Source organism: Anser cygnoides, chromosome 7 (genome assembly GCF_040182565.1).
Source record: "Anser cygnoides isolate HZ-2024a breed goose chromosome 7, Taihu_goose_T2T_genome, whole genome shotgun sequence".
Lineage (NCBI taxonomy): Eukaryota > Metazoa > Chordata > Aves > Anseriformes > Anatidae > Anser > Anser cygnoides.
In genome coordinates, this window is record NC_089879.1 from 3,214,207 (window position 1) to 3,237,705 (window position 23,499).

The window sequence follows — 23,499 nt, forward strand, 5'->3', positions numbered from 1 at the left end:
ATTACTTCTTGAATCACTACAATAGCACGCGATAGCTTCTAAGATGACATCCTTAAAATGCAAGCATGGACATCCAACTCCAAGATTTTGTTATGCAGGTGTTACAGAGAACATCTCATAAGTACAGCAGCAAATTTTGAAGTTTTTTCAATAGCCATTCATCTGGTTGTTAATAATATGAACAGAGATCCTCTAAGGACCAGTTGCCTGGGAGTCCGTGGTTTGTTAAAGACACAGTTTTGGTGTAGCACAGCCAAAAGGCATGACAAGAAAAATGATGATTCAAGGTATGACTCTAAAATCTAAGATTGATTTGTGTCAGTGAGAAAATAATTATCAGGTGCTTGACCAACCTCCAAATTATACAAGGTTTCAGGAGCTGGACTCAGTGATTGTTGTGGGTCCCTTCCAACTCAGGATATTCTATGATTCTATGAAAGGTTTAATGAAAAGGGAATATTTTTCCTTTTATGCTGTCCCAGCACATAGGAAGCAAAGGGGAAAAATGTTAAGAAAATATACAAACGCTGTTCTTGACTAGCTGGGTATTGGTAATGCACTGGTGCAGGCAGTCGAATCAAATAACGTGGGTGGATTATTTCCTGACCACTGAAATATTCTGCAGCAATCGCACACTCTCATGAGTCAGAGTGTAAGACGATCTCCTGCAGGTGCCAGGCAGGAGCGTTTCCTTTTGGCTGCTGTAGTCATTACAAATTACGCTCTTATTCCACCAAGCTTCTCCGTGCGCCGTAGGAATCGGTGCATCACATCCTGTCCTAAACACCACATCGCTAGGTATTAGCTCCATATTTAAAGTGGCGTCCGCTTATTTAACACCGAGAGAGAAGATTGGTGAATTATTTGTAAAGTGTTTTGAGAAAATAAATTGGAAGTCACCAGAAAGAGACTTATTGCTAGGTGCCGTTGATTAAGCGCATTATGGGCTTGTTTGCTCCGAAGCCAAGGGTTGGACTACACTCTAATTTTGCCAAAAGCCTTCTGTAAACAAGCTGCTTCTTGACATCAAGAAGCTCTTCCTACTTTGGACTGATTATAGGTTTGAAGCCTAATAGCTCTTAGGTACACTTGATAAGCTTTCCTTTTTAAATGATTACAACTTTCTACAGTCAAATATTAGCTTTTACAAAGAAAAAGACAGCATCTTCATAGAAACGTGTCCACAGTTATCAACATCATTTTAAAATCCAATGAAAATAACTAGAAAAACAACAACAAAATTAGTGATAATTTTTTAATCTAGCCTTTTAGCTTGAGGTGTTATTGATATAGCAGAGATAATGAAGCTTCATCCTTGCTGGGCAGGGTTGTTTGAAGAAGCATTAACACAGGTACAATGACATCTTCACCGGGAGTAACAGCGTGGCTGATTCTCTTTGGTTAAGCTTGCAAAGTTACTTTGCCTTTCGGTCATGACAGCTCCAGAACTGGAGCTGAGGATGTGGCCAAGCTCTGTTTTTCAGGATCCAGCCTCAGCTCTCTATTGAAAAGTAAACCTTGTTAAGTATTACATTTTGATTAGGGAGCACAGGCAGAGCTACATTTTTGTCAGGACTTTTTGCAGCACGGATAGTTTCCGTGGATGTTAATGCTGAACAGTCCTGACACTGCCTCTTGCAAACAAGCCATTTGACAAACATCAAAAGGCAGTTTGGGGCATAGGTCTCACTGCTGATCAGCAGAAATTTTAGTAAAAATGTCTGAATTTTGTAGCGTTCCTTGCTGACTGTAGCTTGTTGACTGATTAAAAGCAATGTCCTTTCCTCAGCTGTGATCTGAACGATAAATTATCCTTCCTATCTTCCATGCCTTGACAAACACTGAAATAACTAATAATATTGTCACTTCTCTCAGTGTTTCCATTTTTCTGTGTTACCAGCCTGTTGAGATGATGCAGTCTGTTTACTTATAAGACCGTATGGCTTAGCAATGGTAATGCTTGATGCACGATAGGAATTGAGTCATCAGTCTTTGTCATCAGTAGGCTGCAGTCTTGGTTTGGATTTTGGATCGCTGCTCGTACAACCTACGCCTACGCAGGCCTGGGTCTAAATCTCCAAAATGGGAGAAGTTTCTTACATTTAAGGTAAATTAATTGCTGATCTTGTCTGCTTGGGGTATTGGCATTGTCAGCTCCCATTACGGAGGTCTGGGAGAGCTCAGCAGCCCAGGGCATGGGGCTTTTACTAATAGAAAAGAGAGAAGGAAAAAATAAAAAAGTAGTTGGTGTATAGCGTATAATGTTGAGCCTGCCTATAGTGGTGATGCTTGATCTCATTAAAGACACACAGCGAATCATCACTGTGTGTCTTCTTCCCCAGCCATGTCCTGTCAGGCTTACTTGGTGGTCGTGGAGGATTTGTTGTGCTGTGCATCTGCTAAGATGAGCTTTGGCCATTTCAAAGAAGCATTTTGTCATGAATTGTCAGAAATCGACAGTGAAATACAAGGAAGAGAGTTATATGAAAGTATTAAAAGCTGCTTTATCCTGATGTAAAGAGGAAAAAAAAGGAAAAAAAAGTAATAACAATGGAAAAGTGTATATTTGCCTGAATTGACAATGTTTCAAGGAAAGGCAAGCTTAACCTGCTCTAATACAAGGTCACTTCCTGTTAGCAAAACCCCCCGAAGGGAGGGGAGGAAAATGTAAAAAGATACTTTACTGTAAAACAATATGCTCATTTTACTCAGAGATCAAGGATTCTTTTGGAAAAAAAAAAAAACTTTTGAAAACCTAGTCTTGGTTTTACAGAATATTTTTAACTCCTCCAGTGTCATATGATTTTCTCCAAGTCATTCTTTAAGAATTGAACTCTTGTCTTTTTGGTTCTTGCACAGAGGCAAAAATGACTTCTCTCCAAATTCAATTATGATTTTCTTCCTTAACTTTTTCTCCTATAGGTAGCTGAGCTTTTACAACTCGGATACCTCTTCACTGAATTTTACTGACAGCGTCATTCTGCTTTCCCTTTCTTCGAGTTTTTGTTCTGTTGTATCTCCCACGGCATTGCACTTGCATGTCTTTGTTCATTAGTTTTAAAGTCTTTCTTCAGCTTGGATAATAGAAAAAACATATATTACTAGTCATCCAGTTGCAATTCTAGCTGTACTCAGAGGGGTATATATATTTCCAGTTTGCTGCGTGGGGATTTAGATATATGATTCCAGATAGTCTTAAGGAGAGTAACAGCCCTAATTCCCCACACGGCATATTAAAAACGGATCCTGAATGTACAGAGTGAAACTCTGTGATCTTACCTTTCAGTACCTTTGCTTTTTTTTTTTTTCTTTCCCCGAATATCATTTGCATCTGCATTTGTTGGTTAAGGTAATTGACAGCTGCTTTGAGGATGAGAGAGTTGGTCTTCGGAGCCCATGTCTGCGTTGCTTTGCTGTGTTTTCCTGGGGATTGACTGCACCTGGGTGGATCTTTTGAATTGAAAGGTTAATTCAAGAGAGAGTTAGAGGAAAGATTTTACCAAATTGGCTCTGTTATTATTCTGATTGCCTTCAATGTCAGACAAGAACAAGGTGCACCTTTTCTTATTACCTTAATTAATTACAAAAAAACCCCAACACAAGAGGAAAAAAAACACACCACCACCACAAAACCCTATTGTGTATCTGGTAATTGATCTAATGACTAAGATTTAGTTATAATACTAATACAGTATCTAAGGCAGACAATATTCCTGCAGAAATGGTGCAGTGTTCTTATAGCAGAATTTCTTAATTATTATTTTTTAATTCTTAGACAGCCTTTTTTTATGATAAAATGCTAAGAAACAGCCATCGCCTTTGTGTAATTTCAGGTCACGTTCCTGTTTTCATTCATACCCGCATTTTGTTTCTCTCCTAATATGTCTTTGCAGGGAATCCCCAGACCTTGTGGGCAGAATGCCGCTGGTGGCATTTCCTTTAGCGGAGAAAGGGCGCGGTGTGGAAGGGAAGGCTGCCTCCACTTGTACTATATATAAGAAAGTTCCTGGGGCTTAATTTCTCTGTTTCTGAAGGTTACTGTACTTACATTCAGCAACCAATATTCACAAGTACCTGGTCTGGTAGTTAGGGGTAAATGGAGGATGAGTACTCCAGGCACCTCTTCTTTCCTTTGCCCTTTTTTTTTTTTTTCTCCATGTTTTTTTGACCCATGTTTTCAGATGTTACTGAGGAGTGGTGGCCAGAAGATGACTCCTCTGACAGCTCTGGTCCCCAATATTTTTTTCTGCCACCTTTCAGCCTGTTCTCACCCCCCTGATGATGGTTTTGGATACCGGTGCCTAGCAGTAGCAAATAGCCGGTACTGGGAACACAGCGGTGGTTGTTGGGCAGTCTGACAGGCTCGGTGAAGAAGCTGTTTGGCTTCACAACACACGCGTTTGTTGCGCAGACCATTTCTAGATACGAAGGCAAATGATCTCCTACTGCGATGCTGCTTTGGATGAGCAGCAACTCTTCTGCTTCCCACTTTCTTTTCGTCTCCTCTCTGCTTTCTGCTGGCCAATAAACTATTTTAATTTAAAAGATGATTTAAAGAGATAATCTGTTTTCCATTCGAGTTCTTTCTGTGGCTGAGCTGCCCTCCTTCCTCCCACCCCCCTAATTCTAGTGTCTTGGCTGCCTTTGTGAAAAGGCTTCCTTCTCTGCTGCTCTGCAGTTACTTAATGCTACCTGCTGCTTTCTTCATCTTCTCCTACTGTGCTGCCTGTTCCTACCTCTTGCCACAAACACTCTTTGATGCCCGTGACACCATTAATCTGTCTCAATGTCTTTTCCCTCTGTATGTCACGAAAAACTTGAAGAAACGGTTTGTAACCGCAGGTACAGGATCGGTCAGGGACTGGGGGAGCAGAGCACTGCGTGTGCGTGAGCTCCAGCTGGGGGGCTGTACAGAACTGAGTCTGCCTGGTTTGTAGAGGGCATTTGCAGCAAAACTGTTTTCCTCTGAGAGGGGAGAGATGAGGTTTGACAAAAGAGAAGGCAAATATTTGCGATGTGTGAAAAGCAAGGAGAAAAATCAGTTATACCAGAGAGAAGAGGGAGAGCTTGGATGCTAGATTACAATTCGGGAGCTTTGTGTGCACTGCCTTGCTTTGACCAGATTTTCTGTATGGATATGAAAATTCTTAGGATGTGGTTCATCTCAATGAATTTGATTAGAAAAGTTATTTTTTCTGTCCATGCTGACCTTCTGGGATTCCTCACTAGAGGCTCCCCTGGGGAGCTGACTCCTCCCTGTATTGGCAGTTCAGTTTACAGAAAGAAATGTGAAATTATATTAAAAACTTTCTAATCTGCATGGTAAGGAAAAGACTAGAAGCAGTACCTTAATGTTCTTGATTTTCCCCAAAATACAGGAAGACCGGCACAAAGCGTGAGTTATTCAGACCATTAAGATGCGTAGGAAACCATCCTTTTGTGGCAGAGGTTTTTCCATCTAATTAGGAGTAGATTAAGGACTGGGAAAGTGACTTGAAAATACCCCACACCTCGCTGCAGGATTTAATTTTACCTAATGACAATAAGGAAGGGTTTAACACAGTGTGCCAACTTCTTGTTGGTTGGATCAGAGGACAAAGATAGAAGCGATCTTCCTTCTGTCCTCATCTGAGACACAGGGAAGAATTGTTTAGAGAGGGGCAGCTGTTGAGAATGAGTCAGAGGAGAGAGGAATTATGCGGCCACTTCTTAAAGTGTTTGTCGTGAAATGCCAGTACTTTGTAAAATGTCTAATGTCCACATAAAGAATGGGACAATCGCTGCCTGGTTTGCTTGTCTTTATGGTCAGGTCTGAAACCAGCTGTGTTGGGGTTCTGTTTGTTTGTTTTTACCTTGCACCTCCCAGATCTCCCAGTTGCCTGGGTTCACCAAATTTTTAAAAGCTATCAGTCATTTCCACCTACATAAATCTTCAGGTCTTCAGCCAGCCTGTGACTAGGACAGCCATTAGTAATTTTTGCACAGTATTAAAAAACAAGAGCGGAGTCATGCTGTGTTCGTGGCTGCGTGGGCGTCTGCCTTTTAGGAACCTCTGGGAGTGGTTTATAGGGACCTAAAATAGTTCCCATCTGCTCTTTCTGTCTTTCCTCCCCCTTGCTGATCCTGATGCCCTTTCCATGCTGTTCCCAATTCTTTAAATTCCCTTTCCTGATACCTTCGTTATTACTTTCTCTTCCTCAGAACTTTACCTGAGATGCACCTGTGAGAGCGGTCACTTCTGTGTGCTCGTGTACCCACACTTTCAGTTTGCTAGGGTTTTGCTGGCGGTAGTGGCGGTCTGTTTGAGTTGTCTCTCAAGGTCTGTGTAGCATTGAGCTTACCCGATGAGCTCCCTTGCTTTTGACATGGCAAGGTCCTGCAGTTGTAGCTGCTGTGCAACATCCTTCTCATGAAAACAATTTCAGTGGAAAGTGTATCTTGTGCAAATTGGACCTTTTTGCTGCTGGTTCCTGCCATGGTTTTGTAGAGAGGTAGAACATGAACCTTAACATGCTGGAGATGAGTGGTACTTCTGAGGCAGCCACCCCACTACGGAGAACTTAAAACCCTGATTCCAAACCCATGTGGACCTCCGCTTTCATCACAGCCATGACTGGATCCATAATTATAATTTTTGACCAGGTTTAACCAATCTGAAAATTTTCTCTCAAGTGAATAAGAGACAGGAGAAAACCACATGGCATACATTGTCATTAGAGGTTTCTTGACTCCTTCCACACTGTCTATTGGAGTGTGTATATATATATATATTATTTAGAATGGCAGCTTATTTTTATGAAGAGTATCCTCTGATTATTTCTATCAGTAACATTTTGTTGCAGTACAGCTGCATGGCAGTCATGATAATATTTGTATCAGTTACAACTTTTAAAATATATGGCTAAAAGCAGTTTCCAGTTTTGCTGGGAATAAAAATGATGAGGAACAGAGGGCTGAAAAATAATAATGGAGTTCCCATGCTATAGATTTTTTTTTTCCTGTTTTTCACAGGAACACAAATGCCGTCTGGAAGCCAGAGGAAGCAGTGCACCACCACCATCAGAGAAACAACGGCCTCTGCCTCTCTTCTGGATACAGCATCCAGAAGGACAACCGCTGCTGCTGGTGGCTCATTGAAAAACAAAGATCCCTCCAAGGACACCTCCATACCCAAAGATATCCAAGCACAAGGCATCCTGAAACCAAGAAAGTCTGTCTCCAAAAGTATGTGCAACACAAAAACTTCATCAAGAGTCGTCTTGGAAGAAAATGTTCACAGGCAAAACCAGCTCCTAAAAAGTAAGGTACAAATCCTGCTGTGCTTGTTAGGAATATGGTTTCAATAATAAGATGAGATCAGTCTCAAAGAAAAAAGTGAAATAATGGAAATTCAGTCCATTTTTGTCCAGCTTTAAGTGCTGAGTATGAGTCATCTAGTGAGAGATCCCATCAACTAATCAAACTGTATACATTGCTATGGTTAATAGAAAACAAAATGAAAATGAGAAAGATGGGTTTACTTTGTAGGTAGGTTCAAGAAAATCTTGAAAAAACATTAAAACTGCAGAGTCAAGCACTCCCAGTCTGACCAAGAAACACTGTAACCGAGGTTATTTTTACAACCTTGTTTAGATACCATTTACCTCTGCAATCTTTTTTTTATCAGCAAGGTTTCAGCACTTAAACAATACTTTCTTCTAATTCAACAGCTATGTGTATGTCTTACTTCCCACATTTGTACAAATAGCTAAAATGGAGATGAGTAGCTGAACTCATGCATAAGATAGTTTTGCGGGAGACAACTGAATCATACTACAGATGAATTTGGCTTTAATATCTATAGGTTTGTAAGAAATTTACTCCAACTATACATTAACAGTGCTGTAATGGTCATATATCCCTTTTCCATATGGATTTTTTTTTTTTGTAGGCAGGTAGGGAAAACATTTTCATTATTGACTATAAAGGTAGAGAATATAAGACCCACTTAGGTGAGAGAAGCCGATATTCCTGCTTTCAGTGCAGGAAGTTAAATTATTTCACTTCACTACCTACATGTGACTTTGTTTTAAGAAAGTGAAGCATCCATGGAGATTTATTAAAGATGAAGTTAATTGACACCTCTGAAAACTTATTAAAAAATTTAATTTCATGTTCACAGGTTTTAATTTTTTTTTTCCAAAAAGTATTACGTTAACAAGAGCAGTATTAGGGAGGAAATACAGTTCAAGCTTTTATAAGGCAGATGTACCCCCAAACAGATCATTTTAACATTTTTTTAAGTACAATATAATACGTACAATATGTCATAGAGAGGAAAATATTTTAAGTTTATTGTAACCAAAAATTGAAATAAAACAGTAATGGGCTTTATTCCCAGATATTTAGTTCTAGAAATCAAATTATTTGGCAAGGAAGAAGTATTCCAGTTTGACTTTTCAAAATACTGCATATGGACCTCTTCTGAAGTTAATTTGTTATTCTGGATTACGTTTAATTTTGTCCTCTAAATGAGAATCTTGTCAACTGTCTGATTTTTTGAGTACATCCCCTCTTTTGGTCCGAACTTGTGCAGGAAATATCAGTAATAAAGCATTAAAGCATAGTCCTAAGAGTAGAAAATCAACTTTTTTTTCTTGATGCAGGACTTTGTGAATTGACAGCTTTCATAATAATGTGATAAAATATAAAAAAATATAAAGCCTTAGTTTATTATTTTTTTCATGGAGTCATTCAACTGCCTAATGAACACACAGAAATGATAGAAAGCAAACGGTATTATCAGCAAAGAAAAAAACAAGAGTAGGGTTTATGAAAGCCTCAGTGTGGTCAAAGAGATATATGTGATAAAGATCTATAACATTATGTTATTTCCTGCGATACATGCAATAAATTGAAATAAACTGTGAGCTGCAGCGTGATATCCTCTGCTTTCCATAACGCAGCCGTATTAGAGAAGCGTCATGCTTTTGGGAAGTGACTACCATCAAACAGAGCTAAGCTTCGGAGCAGGGTAATTACGCCTCGACGCGGTGCCTGGCTTAATGTGAAAGATACTCTGGGTGTCACAGGGCAGTGAGTAGCACCTATGATTAGATTTGATCTATTCTGCTTAATGAGGCCTATTAATAATACCTTGGCATTCTTATTTCAGAAATTGCCCTCTCTGTCTAATGAGGTGGAGAACCCAATAAAAAATTAACCATGCACTCTTAATGAACTTTTAAATCTCTTGAAGGTGATTACGAATCTTGTGGTTCAAGTGGCAAAACGGAGGAGCACGAGGAGGAGGAGGAGCGGGCTCGAGCCAGCCGGGAAGCTCTGTCTGCACCTCGCTGCCTGGATGCCACTCGTCAGAGCCGCAGCGCGCTCGCCCAGCCAGATGTCAGCCCCGAGCCCGAGAGGAGTCCACCCGCCCCACTGACACTGAAGGTAAAATACCCATTATTTTTATGGGTGGGCTTAATGTGGGGAGTGATTTTTATTTTTTTTTTCTCATGGATGGTGTTGCTGCTGGGGACAGAAGTTGGCATGTCCTTGATTTTTCTCCTTTCTGGTGATGTTTGGTCGCTTTCATTACTTGCCGAGATTTGCCGGGTTGCCTGCTTGGGCAAGTCCCAGCTGCCATTCCGTGGAGAACCATGGTAAAAATGTGGGGTTTACAAAGGTCCCAAAGGTGCTTTTGAAATCGCACCTTGAAACTGGCGTTTTCCCAGTTTTGCATGACATCCAGTGCCACCAGCGGCTGCCATGGGCACGGCTGTGACCCAGGTTGGTAGCAAACAACATCAGCAGACCCAGTGTTTTCCTCCTTCTGGTCCAGTGCATATCTCAGAGCAACCTCTGCTCCTGTCCTCTGCCCTGAGACATTCCTAAACGTTGAAGCAGCCCTTGACTGGAAAGCATTTTCTTTCTGGATCATCCATGAATGGATCTGCGTGATAATCAAAGTAAACAAGAAAGTTTGTGAACTGTCAGTGACAAGCTGCTTCGGAGATGGGGTGAGACAAAGAAATAGGCAAAATGTCAAGAACTTGAATAGGGGTAACTTATAAAAATGTGTAATTCAAAACCTTTTGGATGTCTTCTTATTTTTTTTTTTTCCTAGAAATATTATTCTTTGCCTGATGTGGAAATATACACGCTAAGGCAGCTTTCTAACAGTGAAAGGGAGCAAAGGCAGATAGGAAGACAGTTTCTGAACTTTATTCAAACCAGCAATGATTTTCATGGGGAGTCTCTTACTAAACCCACTTAGATGAATACCAAAATTTTGTTCTTTTACTAAAATGAAGTGTTTTCTCTGTTTCGTTTAGGAAGCACTAGAAATTCACAAGCCTCAGTTCATTTCCCGTTCGCAAGAAAGGCTGAAGAAGCTGGAACATATGGTCCAGCAGAGGAAAGCCCAGCAGAATGATGCTCCCGTAAGCAACCAAGGAGCGCTTCTTGTTCGCAAACTTTCCTCAGCATCTGCCTCAAGCAAAAAAAAGCAATACACCATTCCTCACCCGCTCAGCGGTAAGTTGAATTGTGACCAGTAATGGTTCTGTACTTGTTTTTGAATCCTTGCCATGTGTATAGTATTTCTGTATTAATGCTGTGGAAAAAACATGAGACCTGCTGCTCCTGTTTCAGCCGCCAGTGTGCCAGCATATGTCCTGGTGCTCAGAGAATAAATTCTCTGAAACACAGAGACAGGGTTAGTGGACATGGGGTGCTGCATGGCAGCCTTCCTTGGGGCCTTTTGTCATTGTCACGCTCAGTCACTTTCAGCACGATGCAGGTTGCTGCTCGTTATAGAGGCGTTAGCAATAATTAGCATTTTGTACCTGCCACAGCTCACAGAAGGACTGATCTGGGGTGAAAATCCCTGTCAGGGGGACAGGTGGGGTTTGGGTGTAGGAGTCCCAGTCTGCTCTTCTCAGCAGGTGGGCTTGTCTTGTCTGCCCAGCAGCTGTGTGCACGGCTGCTAAATCAGCACATCTAAACTCTGCGATTTCCTAATTTGAATGATTAGGCTGTTTTTATTGCCCTAGTGGTAAACAGCCTCAATATCTAGCAGCTCCCTCCCAGTAGCATCTCCCTAAATATTACCTAGGCACAGGATGTTAAACAAATCACTTACACTTTTTTTTTTAATTGCCATCTGGCTTTTACTTAATTCAGTTGACAAAAGAAAAAAGATTTATTTGATTGGTTGGCGTTCCTCTTAACTTTTTGGTTTTAAACTGTCTCTCTGAAGCCACATTACTCTGCTGAAAAACAAAACAATTAAAAACATTAAATAGCCATGTTACAGTTAAGTCTGCCCTCATCTCTTCTTCTGACAAAGCCTAAGCAAGCAAAAATACACCCAAATGATCTAAAAGACCAGCAATGGTCTTTTAGACCATGGACTTTAGGATGAAAGGCTAATGACTCACAGAGGTCAGTAACACTCACCAAGTCTTTCAATGAGAAGGTGATGAAGCCCTAATTAGTGTACTGGTTTGTAATTTTTAAGACAACTACATCAGCTCTGCTCATTCCCCCTCAAAATTATGTTATTTTTCTTGGCATGTTTAGCATTGGGGAATATTATTTTCTATCACTAAATCTATGCTGTTTGCTCTGGTATGGTGGTGTCTAACTTACATACGTAATGGGATTTCCAGTACAAGCTAAATAAGCGTATATAAACAAAGCACAAAACGTGAAGTGTGTGTTAAAGAGTCAATAAAATTTGTTCCCCACTTCAGTTATCCAAGGTAATTTGTTTGGCTTCAGATGGCCCAGGGCCACGCTGCCCAGCTGCAGTGTGGTGTGGGGGCTCTGCCCCAGCCCCAGTGAGGCCTCCAGGCTGGAGGAGTTTGTCATTTATATCAGAAGAAGTGGCAGATATCTCCTTTGTTTGGTCGTCTTAAAAATCCCCCCAGACTGCTCTGCAAACACTTTATGAAACAAAAAGTTGAAAGGTTAAATCTCGTTCTCCTTAAATGATGATTAATTTTTATGCTGGTTTAATGAGCAATAAAAGCGTAATATTGAAACATATGCATTATTCATTCAAGTAAATTACTATTTCCCTCTCTTAGTAGTTGGTCATTAAAGATAAATTTGTCTAAAGAGAATCTTTAGTTTCCATAACTCATCTGCGTTCATGTAGCCGCATGTAATTTCCTATTTGCAAAATCTTAATATTTTTGTAAAGACAGAAGTGTCACATGTCTGTTGTTGAAGAATAAGTGTAATTAATGTTGTAAATCCTAGATCTCCGATAAAGCACAACCGTGTGGGCTGCAGTTCAGAAGGCTGTGTGTAGGAGTGTACTGAGCATATTTAATTTGCTCTGAGTCCTGACAATTGGTATTTTAGGACTTCTCCTGGTGGATGCTATTGTGCAGAAGGATGAGTATCATTAATGAGTCCCAGAGCATGGGTTCTTTGTTTGGTGCAGATGTTCCTGAACTTTTCTGGCTGCGCCTCTTACAGAAGAGACAAGGGCTTCCCCTGCACGCTCGCCAAGGGTGCTGGGTGCCTGTGTCCTGCTGGTGGCTCTGCTGGTGACAACCCCTGTCCCACCGTGGTCGCAGCCCGCTCCTTCCCTTCTGCCTGCCCCTCAGGTGGGAAGGAAGGGAAGTTGTCATTTGTTGTCGTCGTTATTCTGTATTCTCTGGAAAAGCCATTTTAGCATGTAAAATGTGCTTTTCAAGCAAGGAAGGGCTTTGTGTCACATTTAAAGAAAAAAAAAAAAGGACAGATGCAGCTCATGAAGCAGCACTGTGACTAGGAGGGCGGATGGGAGGTGGAGAGGGAGGAGAGCAGCACCACCTCCCTTGGCACCAGCTTCTTGTTTTTATGGGTCTAATGAGACCGTGCCCTTCCCAAAGCAGGCTCCCGGGCTGCATGTCTACCTCATCCCTGGGCCAACAACACCAAAAGCTGCCTGCCAGCCACATTGGCCAAGCAGAGGCAACATGGCAGGGTTCATCCCTGACTATTGCACTGCTTCATAGCCAGCTTTTGAAGTGGCTGAGAGCCTGGGATTTATGCAGATCGCAAAGTGCCCAGAAAAGGAAAAATACCATCCTACATCAAGTTGTGCCTTTAGGTCCAAAGTCAAAGTCCTGAATGCCACCTCCCTCTCTGGCTACACCCATTTGTGTGTCAGTGGTGGTCTGGGAGCAGCTGTGACACCAAAGCCAAGCAGGGGACGGGGCTGGTGGCTGCCGCCCAGTGTTGCATTATTGCAGCCATGAAGGCCAAACCAGCTATTAGACATCAGCAGCCCTTAGAAGCCAAGGGAACTGGGCACCAAGCACTTCTGAGCATGCAGGACAGTGGCTCTGCCACATCTTCACAGCCTCTTGGTGTTTTGGTTGGTATTAGCGCTGACGCTTCTCCTCCTCGCTAGTCTGAAAAACCTCTGCCAAACCCAGCCCTCCTGCAGCTTTCTTGGTCTCAGAAGCAGTCTGCTCTTTCACGGCAACACGCATTGAAACCACACTTGAAATTAAGAACCCAGGAGAGTAAAACGAGTACCTGGAAACTTGCTTAAGCATACAGCATCGTATTGATGGCATCCCTAGGCCTCAGGGTGTGATCTTGTGGTTGTTTCTCTTCAGCCTGATAGCTTCCCCTTTGCTCTTTTTTTTTTTTTTTCTGTCTTTGGGATGTGTGGAGAGGTCTTTATGGCTCTGAGATTCGTAGGGCTCATTGCCAGCACACCCTCGTGCATTTTCCAGTGATTTTCATACGGGCAGGTTGGCTGGGGAAGGTAATTTCCACTGACCCCGACGCAGCGACCCCAAGGGTGGATTATAAGTGCGTTTGTGGCTGGGCAGGAGGAGTGTGTCTGTGCGAACCCCAGGATGCTCACAGAGCACACTCACCACAAGCACTGGCAGTAACACTAGCTATCCCCTTCCTTTTCCACCTCCAGAGGACGTTTCCTGGCCCAGTTCCCCGCATGCACATCTGCATCTGTGCAGAGAGAAGTCAAGGTGGGACTGCCCCATCAGATGGCAGCCAGCTCTTACTCAGGCATAAATGAGGGGGGATCTGCAGCCTGAGATGTTTCCCTTCTGCACTTCATAAATTTGTCGCTATTTCATGTAATCGCTCCAAAATAAGCTTGTTACATGCGCTTCTCTCCTGACTTGCGTTATTTCAGTGTCACCCAGAAGAAAGACCATGACCTTCAGAAATTTTCCTCTGCCCAAAATTGTTCTGTCAGGCTAAAATGTCTTTATTGATAAGATGAAATTATCGGATAACGCATTTTTCCAGTGTTTGGACAGTGTTGTTACAACTTTACGGTTTCTTGAAGAAGAAAGAAATAGCTGGCGTTCAACATCATTTCCATATAAATACCAACATCTGTGCAGCTTCCGTTTACCTTCTCATCCTCAAAAAAACCCCCAAGTTGTTTACGATTTTTAATTGTAATTCATGAGTGGGATTTCACAAAATGCTAAAAGTAATCTTGGAAAAATAAAAATGTTTATCCTGCAGAAGATTTTATCGTCACGAGAGCACTTTGAAGGCAAAGAACACGAAACTCTCACACTAGCCTTTGTGCCGGGTAACGTGTAGTGCTACATTTTGAGAGTGCTAATTAGTCCAAGATAGACTACTCGGCTGTTGACTATGTCGAACAAATTAGAGATCCCACTGTGATGAACTGAATAGAAACAATGTTCAAATAACTGGATTTAAATCTCGAAAACCGTAATGTAATTACTTCAGTGACAGGACTACCAGCTGTTTATAGGCCTTTAAATCTGCATAATGAACAGCCTTCTGATCTTAGTGTACACAAGCACTTTCAGAGGTTTAAAAAATTTCCCAGGCACATATGGTTTTGTCATACCTTCCATTTTGCTTTCCTCTGGGAGGGTGGTGGTTCGCTGGAAATGGCACCATAAGTGGAAAGTCGCCTTTCAGCTCCCACCGACGTGCCTGCTGTTCCTCTGGGTTTGTACCCAGTATTACTCCAAATCCTGTATCTTCAGTAATATTTTGGAAACAAGTTTATATCTCCTCAGCCGTGCTTCTAAACCTTTCCAAGAAGCCTTATTGTAACTTCAAAAGCCCGGAGGGCAAGGGATTGCTGGTTTTGTTTGTGTTTTCAAGGAGATGGTTGGAGGTTGTTACTGGGACTGCAGAGTCAGTGGGGAGAGGAGAAGACGGCGATCAGAGAACTTGCACTAAGAGTGCAGCCAGCAGCTCCTGCAGCTGTAGATGTGCATCCTTGTGCTCTTCAGATGCCGTTGGTGGCTGATGGGATGTTTGCAGCCACCTGCCCATCTCTTCTCGTGTATGACTTTAGTTGTGCCATTGCTCAGGTTTCTTTTCCCTGTCAATATTCGTAGCTAGCGGTAGTGCTACTGATCCTGTTGGCGCCTGGCCACTTAGTTAAGGCTGACAGTTCTGAATAAAGATTAAGCTGCAGTCAGGTAATTGAATTAGGAAGAGGGATGACCTATTTTTATGATATTATTATCCATCACCTTGATTACGGCGGTGCCTGTGAGTCAGCTAGACGTGGGCGGCACCTTGCAGGTCACTGGCACCAGGGGACAAGGTCCTCTGGGGACTTGCTGTGGTGGCAGGGGAGGAGGTGGGTGTAGTGAATGGGCTGACCAGCACGTCCCTTCTGTGTCCTCATCCTTATGAGTGGGGGGAGAGAGTCAGCATCTGTCCAATGCAATAGTAACAGGAGAGAAATAGGAAATGTATAGGAGAGCCCAGGGAGGTGAGCAAGAAGGACAATTATAAATAAGCAAGACTGAAGTCAAAAGCCTGTGAAAGTGTGTTAGAGTACATTGCCAATTAATATCAAGCAGAGAAAATCCAGCCAGCATTGCAGAAAGCTTTTTGGGCATGCGAAAGCCCAACTTTCTGGGTTTCTGGAGCTGTTAACAATGGGGTGAACATCTGAGAGAGGCGCCTCGGCACAAGGGGGCCGTGTCCCAAGGTGGTGCCAAGGAAGGTGGAGATAAATTGAAAAATCTTCAAATATAAAGTTTTCTGTGCAAACAATTACAGTGTTGAAACAATGTGCATTATAGAGGGTGACTCACAAAGTTCAGTCAAATTGCTGGGGGATAATTTCATTAGGGTCTTGAAGTAGCCAAATTGAAAACTGAATTTTCGATGACGGACTTCTTAATTAGGGAGTAAGAGGTCTGATTTCATCCATGATTATAAACTGAAACTAAAGAAAACAGGACTGAGAGGATGGTGCAAGTTTTACTAAAGATGGAACAAACCTTTTGTTCAGTTTGCCAAATCTGTCATACCTTCTTCATTAATGCCTTTTTTTTTTAATGGAAATTAGAGGCTTTTCAATACTATATGCTGTAGTCAAACAGGAATGAATTGGGAAGGCCACGTGAGATAATATATATATTTTTTTTTCTGGATGAAGTCCATGAATATTCAAGTGTCATTTGGATAGAGGGGACTGGTCTCCCATATCATGCCCAAAATGAATTTATCATGAAAACATTTCCATAAACCTGTAGTTTTTAATGTTTTTATAGACACTAGTGACATTTACCATTGCTAAGACTGAAATACTAGGGAGGATCGGAAGTCTCAATAGCTGCAGTGTAGGCCAGACCTGAACTGCCCGTGAACCACCTGCCTTTGGGTCATCTTGGTAGAAGGACCTCTGTAGACCTTCAGCATCTCTTGGAGGTGAGCAGAAATTCCATGCAGTCTCGCCTTCACATTTTTATCTAGTGGGTTACTGCGTTCTTTTAATAAATAATACCAAAATGTCATCTATTGACTGCAGTTGATGTAATTTATTTCATGAAGTCATTGACATGAAAGGTGCAAAACTTTGGGCAGCACCCTGGGGTGCAGGCACTCCTTGGTTTCTCTGGATGAATTCCCAGTCAAGTGCTACGGGCATGCTAAACTGAATGCCACCTTGACATTTATCTTTGATTCAAGGTTAATTTATTTTTCAGGGGACTGTTTATTTTGAAAGCTGTGTTTAAAAAAAAAAAAAAAACAGCTTATATATCTTAGGACTTCTCTGGGTGAATGGGCATTTGGTGAACTATTTTTTTAGTTCAGTGAAACTAGAGTGCAATTAGAGAATCACCATTATCAGTGCTTGGCCTTTCAGGAACTGACAACACATCCTCAAAGGTATATTTTAACTCCTAACGGTTTGAGAATTCATATTCATATTAGGGGAAAAGGTATATATATATTCTGATGGGCATAGTTTACCTTTATTTTATTTTTTATTTTTATTTTTTATTTATTTTTGATTTTTATTTTTTATTTTTATTTTATTTTATTAAGTGTTTCAGTGAGTTAGTGGTAAACAGGAAGTCAGGGGACAGTTCCCACACACCCTATTATCTGTTCTTTGTCTAAACAATTAATAACTTCCCAGGCAGGAAGGTTATTCATCCTGTCTGCGGTGCAGTTTAGCATGAGTTAAAATATTACAGTGATGACCCATTTACCTTCATTTACAAACTTGCTGAAGTCGCTTCTTTCTCCTGCTACAGAGATCTCACAGACCATTGCTACACACAGCATTGGTATAAATACTGGAAACTCAGTGATCTGACAGGGTTTGAATTAAACACCAAGGAAGTTTTTCATGCCTGTCTATACTTTTTTTTTTTTTTTTAAAAAAAACTGTGGTGCATCACTGGAAATACCAAATAACTGTTTTGAAATCCCTTCTTTTTTATCCTTCTGTATAGTTTTCTCCAAAACCATTACAAGGCTATGAGATCTGATAAGGAACTTTGATAAAATGCAATTTAGGAGGCTATCAACTTGGGGAACCGTCCATTTTATGCCCAACTTGGGTCTCGATTTGGTAAGAAGAAGTGTTAATTCAGGTCTTCATGTTGTGATTGGGACGTTTTTATAGCTCTGAGTACGTGCTGCTCCTCCTCTTGGAAATATGTTTTGTTCAATCCTATGTTCAGTTCTGAACATAAAAATCATATGCACATTTAAACATTGGTTAATTTTCTCATTTAAAACATTTTTATTTATATTTCAGTTAATTTTAGAATTCTCATCCCAAAATTCCTTGAGAACGTTATTTGTTTGATACTTGTACATGATTTTTTTTTCTCAGACATAGTGACCTGAGAGCGAGCTGAGAGATACTACATGAATGTTTACCTATATAAGTGTTACCCTTTTGACCCTGTACTGCTTCACGAAGGGTATATTTATAACCAAGGCAGATTTATTATTTTTCTTGGAGGATTTTCCCAAGAATCTCATTCTGATTCCTCCTTCAAAGCCTCTGGCACAGACACATATGTAGTTCCAGGCAGAATCATGGGCAGTGATGAGTCTGATACCCTTCAAGATGATTTCTGTGTCATCCAGAGAGAATTATTCTCACAGGTTCCAGTGGCTCTGCACAAGGGTCTGGAAGATTTAATGTGTCATTAACGGCTTTTATTCTGGGGGTTAAAAAAAGGGGTGTGTGTGTGTGTGAAATCCTTACAACGATTAGTTTACTCCCAGAAATCTCTCTCTGAGAATTCCTGGAGTAGAAGTTCATACATTTCATGAGGTGTAACTCTGTCCATTCGAAATGTTATCAAACCAGGCTCTGTGCTTGCCAGTCATGCTGCCTGATAACGTCGTGTCTCGGGGAAGGCCCACCCTGCCAGCCCGTGGAAGGGCTTGGTGTGGGCTGTGCAGGTTTCTGCTGCTCTTCTGTGCACAAGGACATAGGAACACCCAAGGAAATGGTGGTCACACAAGGGACTGCCCAAGCGTTCCCTATTTTTGTTTCAGTGCTGCAGAGAACCCATGGTGATGGCTTTATACAATTTCAGACTGTGGTCCTGTGCCATTGTCCAGGTTAGAGGACATGTTTTGGGGAAAAGATGTGTCCTGCAAGCCTGAGCTGTCAAATGAGATTTGCAACTGTGAGCAGCAAGGGACTGTTATGGGAGCTACACTGGTCCCAGCAGGATGGTGCTGTCGGTCCCTAATACTTCTGCAGGCCTGTCAGGGTCACAGGGGCAATCTGCTTCCTGAAGCGTTAGGGTTATTTGGGCAGCTATAGCACCCAAGTGTTTATTCCTTTTAAATTAATGAGCATGTAAATGAACATTAAAACGCTAATAAAAAAAGTCAAATTATATTTTTCCAGTAGATCGAGTATGTTGCTTGTGTCTACTGAAGATGTAATAATAATGATTAGGTCTAGATAAGCACTTCCTAGGGCAGAGGAAGCTTCACGGCCTCCTCTCCTTTCGCAATTTGCATTTTGAAAGCGGTACCAGTTCAGAATAGAAACTGCTGCGTAGCTCCCTTTTATTTTTACATGGAGATACAGCAGCTTCAAGGACACGCAGCGTTCTCCCGAGCAAGGCGGTAATCCGAGCATGGTTTTGCCTCTGGGTGTAGCCCCATATGCTGCTCGAGGCTGTTAGGTTGCTACGACAACTCCCATAAATATCCCTGAAACATTTGGTGTCTTCAACAGCGTGCCCCACAAACCTGTCGGGAAGGGGGCTTTTTCGGGTAGTGGTGGCTGGGTTTGCTCTGGGCCAGCGTCTGAACTGGGCAGTTCTGGAACAAATTATTTGCTGTATTTGTTTCCTTGTCTTGATTATTCTGTTTTGTCTCTTCAGCGAGATGGCAGAAAGAGGCTGACGCGGTGCCTGCTGTGATATATATTATGTCTTCTAAACTTCCTTGGCAAATGGAAGTGCTTAAAAGTTTGCACACATTTATCTTATACATATGTTCTGCAAAAGCACTTGCAAATTCCTCTGACTTGCAGCTTACTGTGACTACTCCGGGCACTGCACCCTGTCCTCCGTGCCTGCTGGCTGCCCACCCCATACAAATGACATGCAGAGACTATTCAGAGACCATTTTAGCAAGCAAGGTGTTAAAATTACCTATTCCTGGGACCCACTGACTACGAAGATCAGTAATTATTTTCCTGTATCAAGGGAAACGCTGACTGAAATTATCTCAGATATCCTCATAGTTGATCAGCAAAGAGTAATACGATTTTCCTCCACCTAGCACTCAGCATAATTACTCGCAGCCCTGTAAAATAGGTGTAAATCGAAGTGGAAAGGATGGTGCCAGGCCAGGATCCTGACACGCGGCCTGCAGCATGGGCCTCACCTGCTGGCAGCCAGCGCTGGGCTGAGCAGAGGCCTACACAGCTGCGCGTGGCAACGACAAGAATCAGATACATTTAAAATAAATGTCTTTCCCTTTCTGCATGGCAGGTTTGGGACCCAACTGAACTCCAGATGAAGTTGTTAAAAGCCTTTCTATTGACCTATGCGGATCTGACCTTAAGTCATCAAAAGTTTAATCAGGAATACCATAGCGTGACTAAGTGGAATGTGAAGCTTGAAACTTCAGTAAACACAGATTCCTCTAATATTAACTTTATTTTCCCTCTGCTAGATAACCTCTTCAAACCAAAGGAAAGATTCATTCCAGAGAAAGAGATGCACATGAGATCCAAAAGGTACTTCCACATCACCTTCACATACCGGGGCTGGTCTGTCACACTGCTTGCCGTGCTTTTGCGCAATGCTCAATTTTTTCTTTGTTTGCGTCAATTTGATCTATTTGGGCCAAGCCTGCCCTTTGAGCAGCATCTTCCTAGGAGTTTCAGACAACACAGAGTGCCCGTACCCTGCAAGCCACATCCCTGAGAGAAGGAAGGTTCTCCTTCCTTTTTGATCCAGGGGGAATTTTGTCATTGTTTTCAATGGGAAAAGATCAAGACCAGAAGTCACCTTTTTGAGGGCAACTCATGTAGTGTTTAAAAAGGACAAATAATGCCTTTTTCGGTAAAAGAGTTCCTAATGACAGTGAAAAAATATCAACAGATTACAGTCTTCTAAGGATGGTTTTCTTAGATTTCAGAGAAATGCCTGAAAATAATTGCTCAGTATTAATTTTGAGACATAAATGCAAAAAAAAAAAAAAAAAGAGTACAGGCTAAATTCTGTTTTGAAATCAAAACCATCTCCACTGAGCTCATTAGAAGCTTCCCCAGAATTTTGCTGCTGCATCGAGATAACCTGATACTATCTCTTTCTTTACTCCTTAGTCCAAAATCAGCAGTGTTTTTCAAGAAGTCAGGTTTTTATCATAACATTATTATTAATAATTTATAATTCTTTGCCATGGATCTAATTCAAATACTCGGAGATGCCCATCAATGCCAAGTATTGCATTGGAGGCATGCTTTTCCCATAGAAGAGTAAGTCGTTTGCGAATCCCAGGGATGATGTGTGAAGTTAACTTTCCAAATTCATTCCAGGATTTATGACAATTTACCTGAAGTAAAAAAGAAACAAGAAGAAAAACAGAAGCGGATAATCATCCAGAGTAACAGACTCCGTGTGGAGATCTTCAAAAAGGTAATGATTTACTGTGAATGCAAAGCACAGCTCTGTAATCCTTCTTGCTGCTTTAAAATATGAGTGTCTGACCACCGGTCTGTAATAAAATCTATTTGTGGCTTTATTATCGGTATTTGTGCACTTCTCTTCGCTATTATCCGTCTGAGCCCTCAGCACCCCTATGAGGCAGAGAAGGAACGCTGAGGTGTAGGATGCTCAGGCACCAGGCCCTGCGGTTTCGCAGTGATTAGCTTGTTTTCTTCTCTCTAGCAAAGAAGTTTTCTAGTTTTCTTCTCTCCTAGCCCTGAAGCGGGTGCTGGCAGGAGAGGCAGGTACCTGTGTTCACACAGGCCCATGGACACAGCATGCTGGGGAGCCTCTGCTGTCACGTGCAAACTCTGACAGCAAAGAACGTTGTTCAAATCTTCTCCTTGGGGCTGGGCACTTCTTTGGCCTTGGAATTGACAGATGAACCTCATGTTGGAATAAGCACCCGATACTTTATATTTTAAAAATTAGTAATTTGTCCTGGCAGAAATCTGCTTTAGCACAGTTAATCTACATGCAGATCTGATGCACTGCCAGGTAATCCTGCTCTGTGTCGTCTACATGTAACGATTTTTCCTTACATGCTCTAGTCCTCCATCTAATCACACTGTTCTTGTCCAAGCTGGAAAAGCTTTCAGTGCTTTTTTTTTTATTATTATTATTTCTTTATTTTTTTTAATATTTTTTTAAATAAAAAAAAAAAGATTTGAGATCTAAGGAGGCTTGTACCGTCTCACAGTCTCACTGTCTCACAGTATTGCTCAGGCTTCTACAGCTGTTTCCGCCTCATGTAGTTTAACACTATCTTAAGGCTGTTTTGCATTGTTTTTTTCCTAGCAATTACTGGACCAGCTCCTTCAAAGGAACACTGAGTGACAAAGGTTTCTCTTGCTGATCATCCTAACTGGATCTCAAATGCCTTTGACTGCTAGATAAGCCATAAAAGTTAGTGTCATCTTAATTACCTGGAGGTATTTTTCTTATCTTTGGCTCTTTATAAAAAGAAAGATCATTTGTATTTCAATTGAAATTTTAAGGCAACTTTCAAGTAAGCAAAAAATGGTCTAAAAGGGAGCACAGCTGTTTGAGAGCATCAGCTTATGGTCAGTTTACCCAGAGGAAATAATTTTAAGAATTTTTAATGCAAGTACTGAATTACAGTGGTATTGTTTATCTTAATCTTTTTGAAAGTATACATCTCTGTAGCAATAGAACTGGGTTTATAAGACCTGGGAAACTTATTTCTCTGAAGTATTCTATTAATTGATTTCCTGTGAGTTAAATCCTCAAACTAAAGAAAAATGAATATCATTATTTGTTATGTTTAGAAACTAGCTGAAATAGCATTACCACATAATCATAGCAGCAGCAGTTTCACATTAATACTTAACATACCAAAAGGGACCAATATTTCAGCTCTCTGAAGAACTCTATTCCTGTTTATGTAGTGAATCTGCATAGCAAGTTTACCTGTTTAAAGGCAATATTTAAAGATTTGGTTATAACTGCTTTTCATGTTTTTCATTGTAATATGTATTTTACTCCACTTCTGTGAGCATTAAGTATTTATAGAAATGGCATATTATGAAGCAGTGCCAAGAAGTATGTTTGCATCAAAACTGCAGAACTAAAACCATCTGCAATGTTTCCTCCAAAAATATTTAAATCGTTATTTGTACATTTTGGAAGTAAAAACAACCAGCTTACAAACCAATGGAATTTATTTATGGAATAAAACACGAATATAATATTTATCCAACTGCTGTGTTTTTATTTGGTACTGTTAAATATAACACAATTATTGAAACTGCTTGAGAAGTCATGCCTTTGTCTGCCACAAATCCTATGGTAAAAAATATTGCCCATAAAAATCATTGCAAGTGTTAACCTCTGTTGCATGAACACTCGATTGAATGTGTTTGAACGAGGCTGGAATTTAGCCTTTGATATCTGTGCTTTATTTTTCTAATCCATCCTGAGATGTAAGGTTAACTGTTTTGGAAGTGTGATGTTCGTGAGCAGAGCAATGGCCACTTAGATAGCCGTCAGCTGCGTGACTTGTGCTGGACACCGGGAG

General features: G+C 41.2%; 1 protein-coding gene across 2 annotated transcripts in view; it reads left to right on the forward strand.

Moving 5' to 3' along the window:
• The window catches only part of C7H10orf90 (chromosome 7 C10orf90 homolog), a 65,137-nt gene extending 41,961 nt beyond the window's left edge, over positions 1 to 23,176 (forward strand). The window contains exons 4-9 of one of the 2 annotated variants that reach the window (XM_013185843.3): positions 7,012 to 7,299; positions 9,239 to 9,432; positions 10,317 to 10,518; positions 20,425 to 20,488; positions 21,293 to 21,392; positions 22,260 to 23,176. In XM_013185843.3, the coding sequence (XP_013041297.3) occupies positions 7,012 to 7,299; positions 9,239 to 9,432; positions 10,317 to 10,518; positions 20,425 to 20,488; positions 21,293 to 21,392; positions 22,260 to 22,298 (887 nt within the window). In that variant the 3' untranslated portion in view covers positions 22,299 to 23,176. Of the gene's footprint in view, positions 1 to 7,011; positions 7,305 to 9,238; positions 9,433 to 10,316; positions 10,519 to 20,424; positions 20,489 to 21,292; positions 21,393 to 22,259 lie in introns of those variants that run through there. The other variant, XM_013185845.3, reaches the window with a different exon arrangement.
• Positions 23,177 to 23,499: the final 323 nt, after the last annotated feature.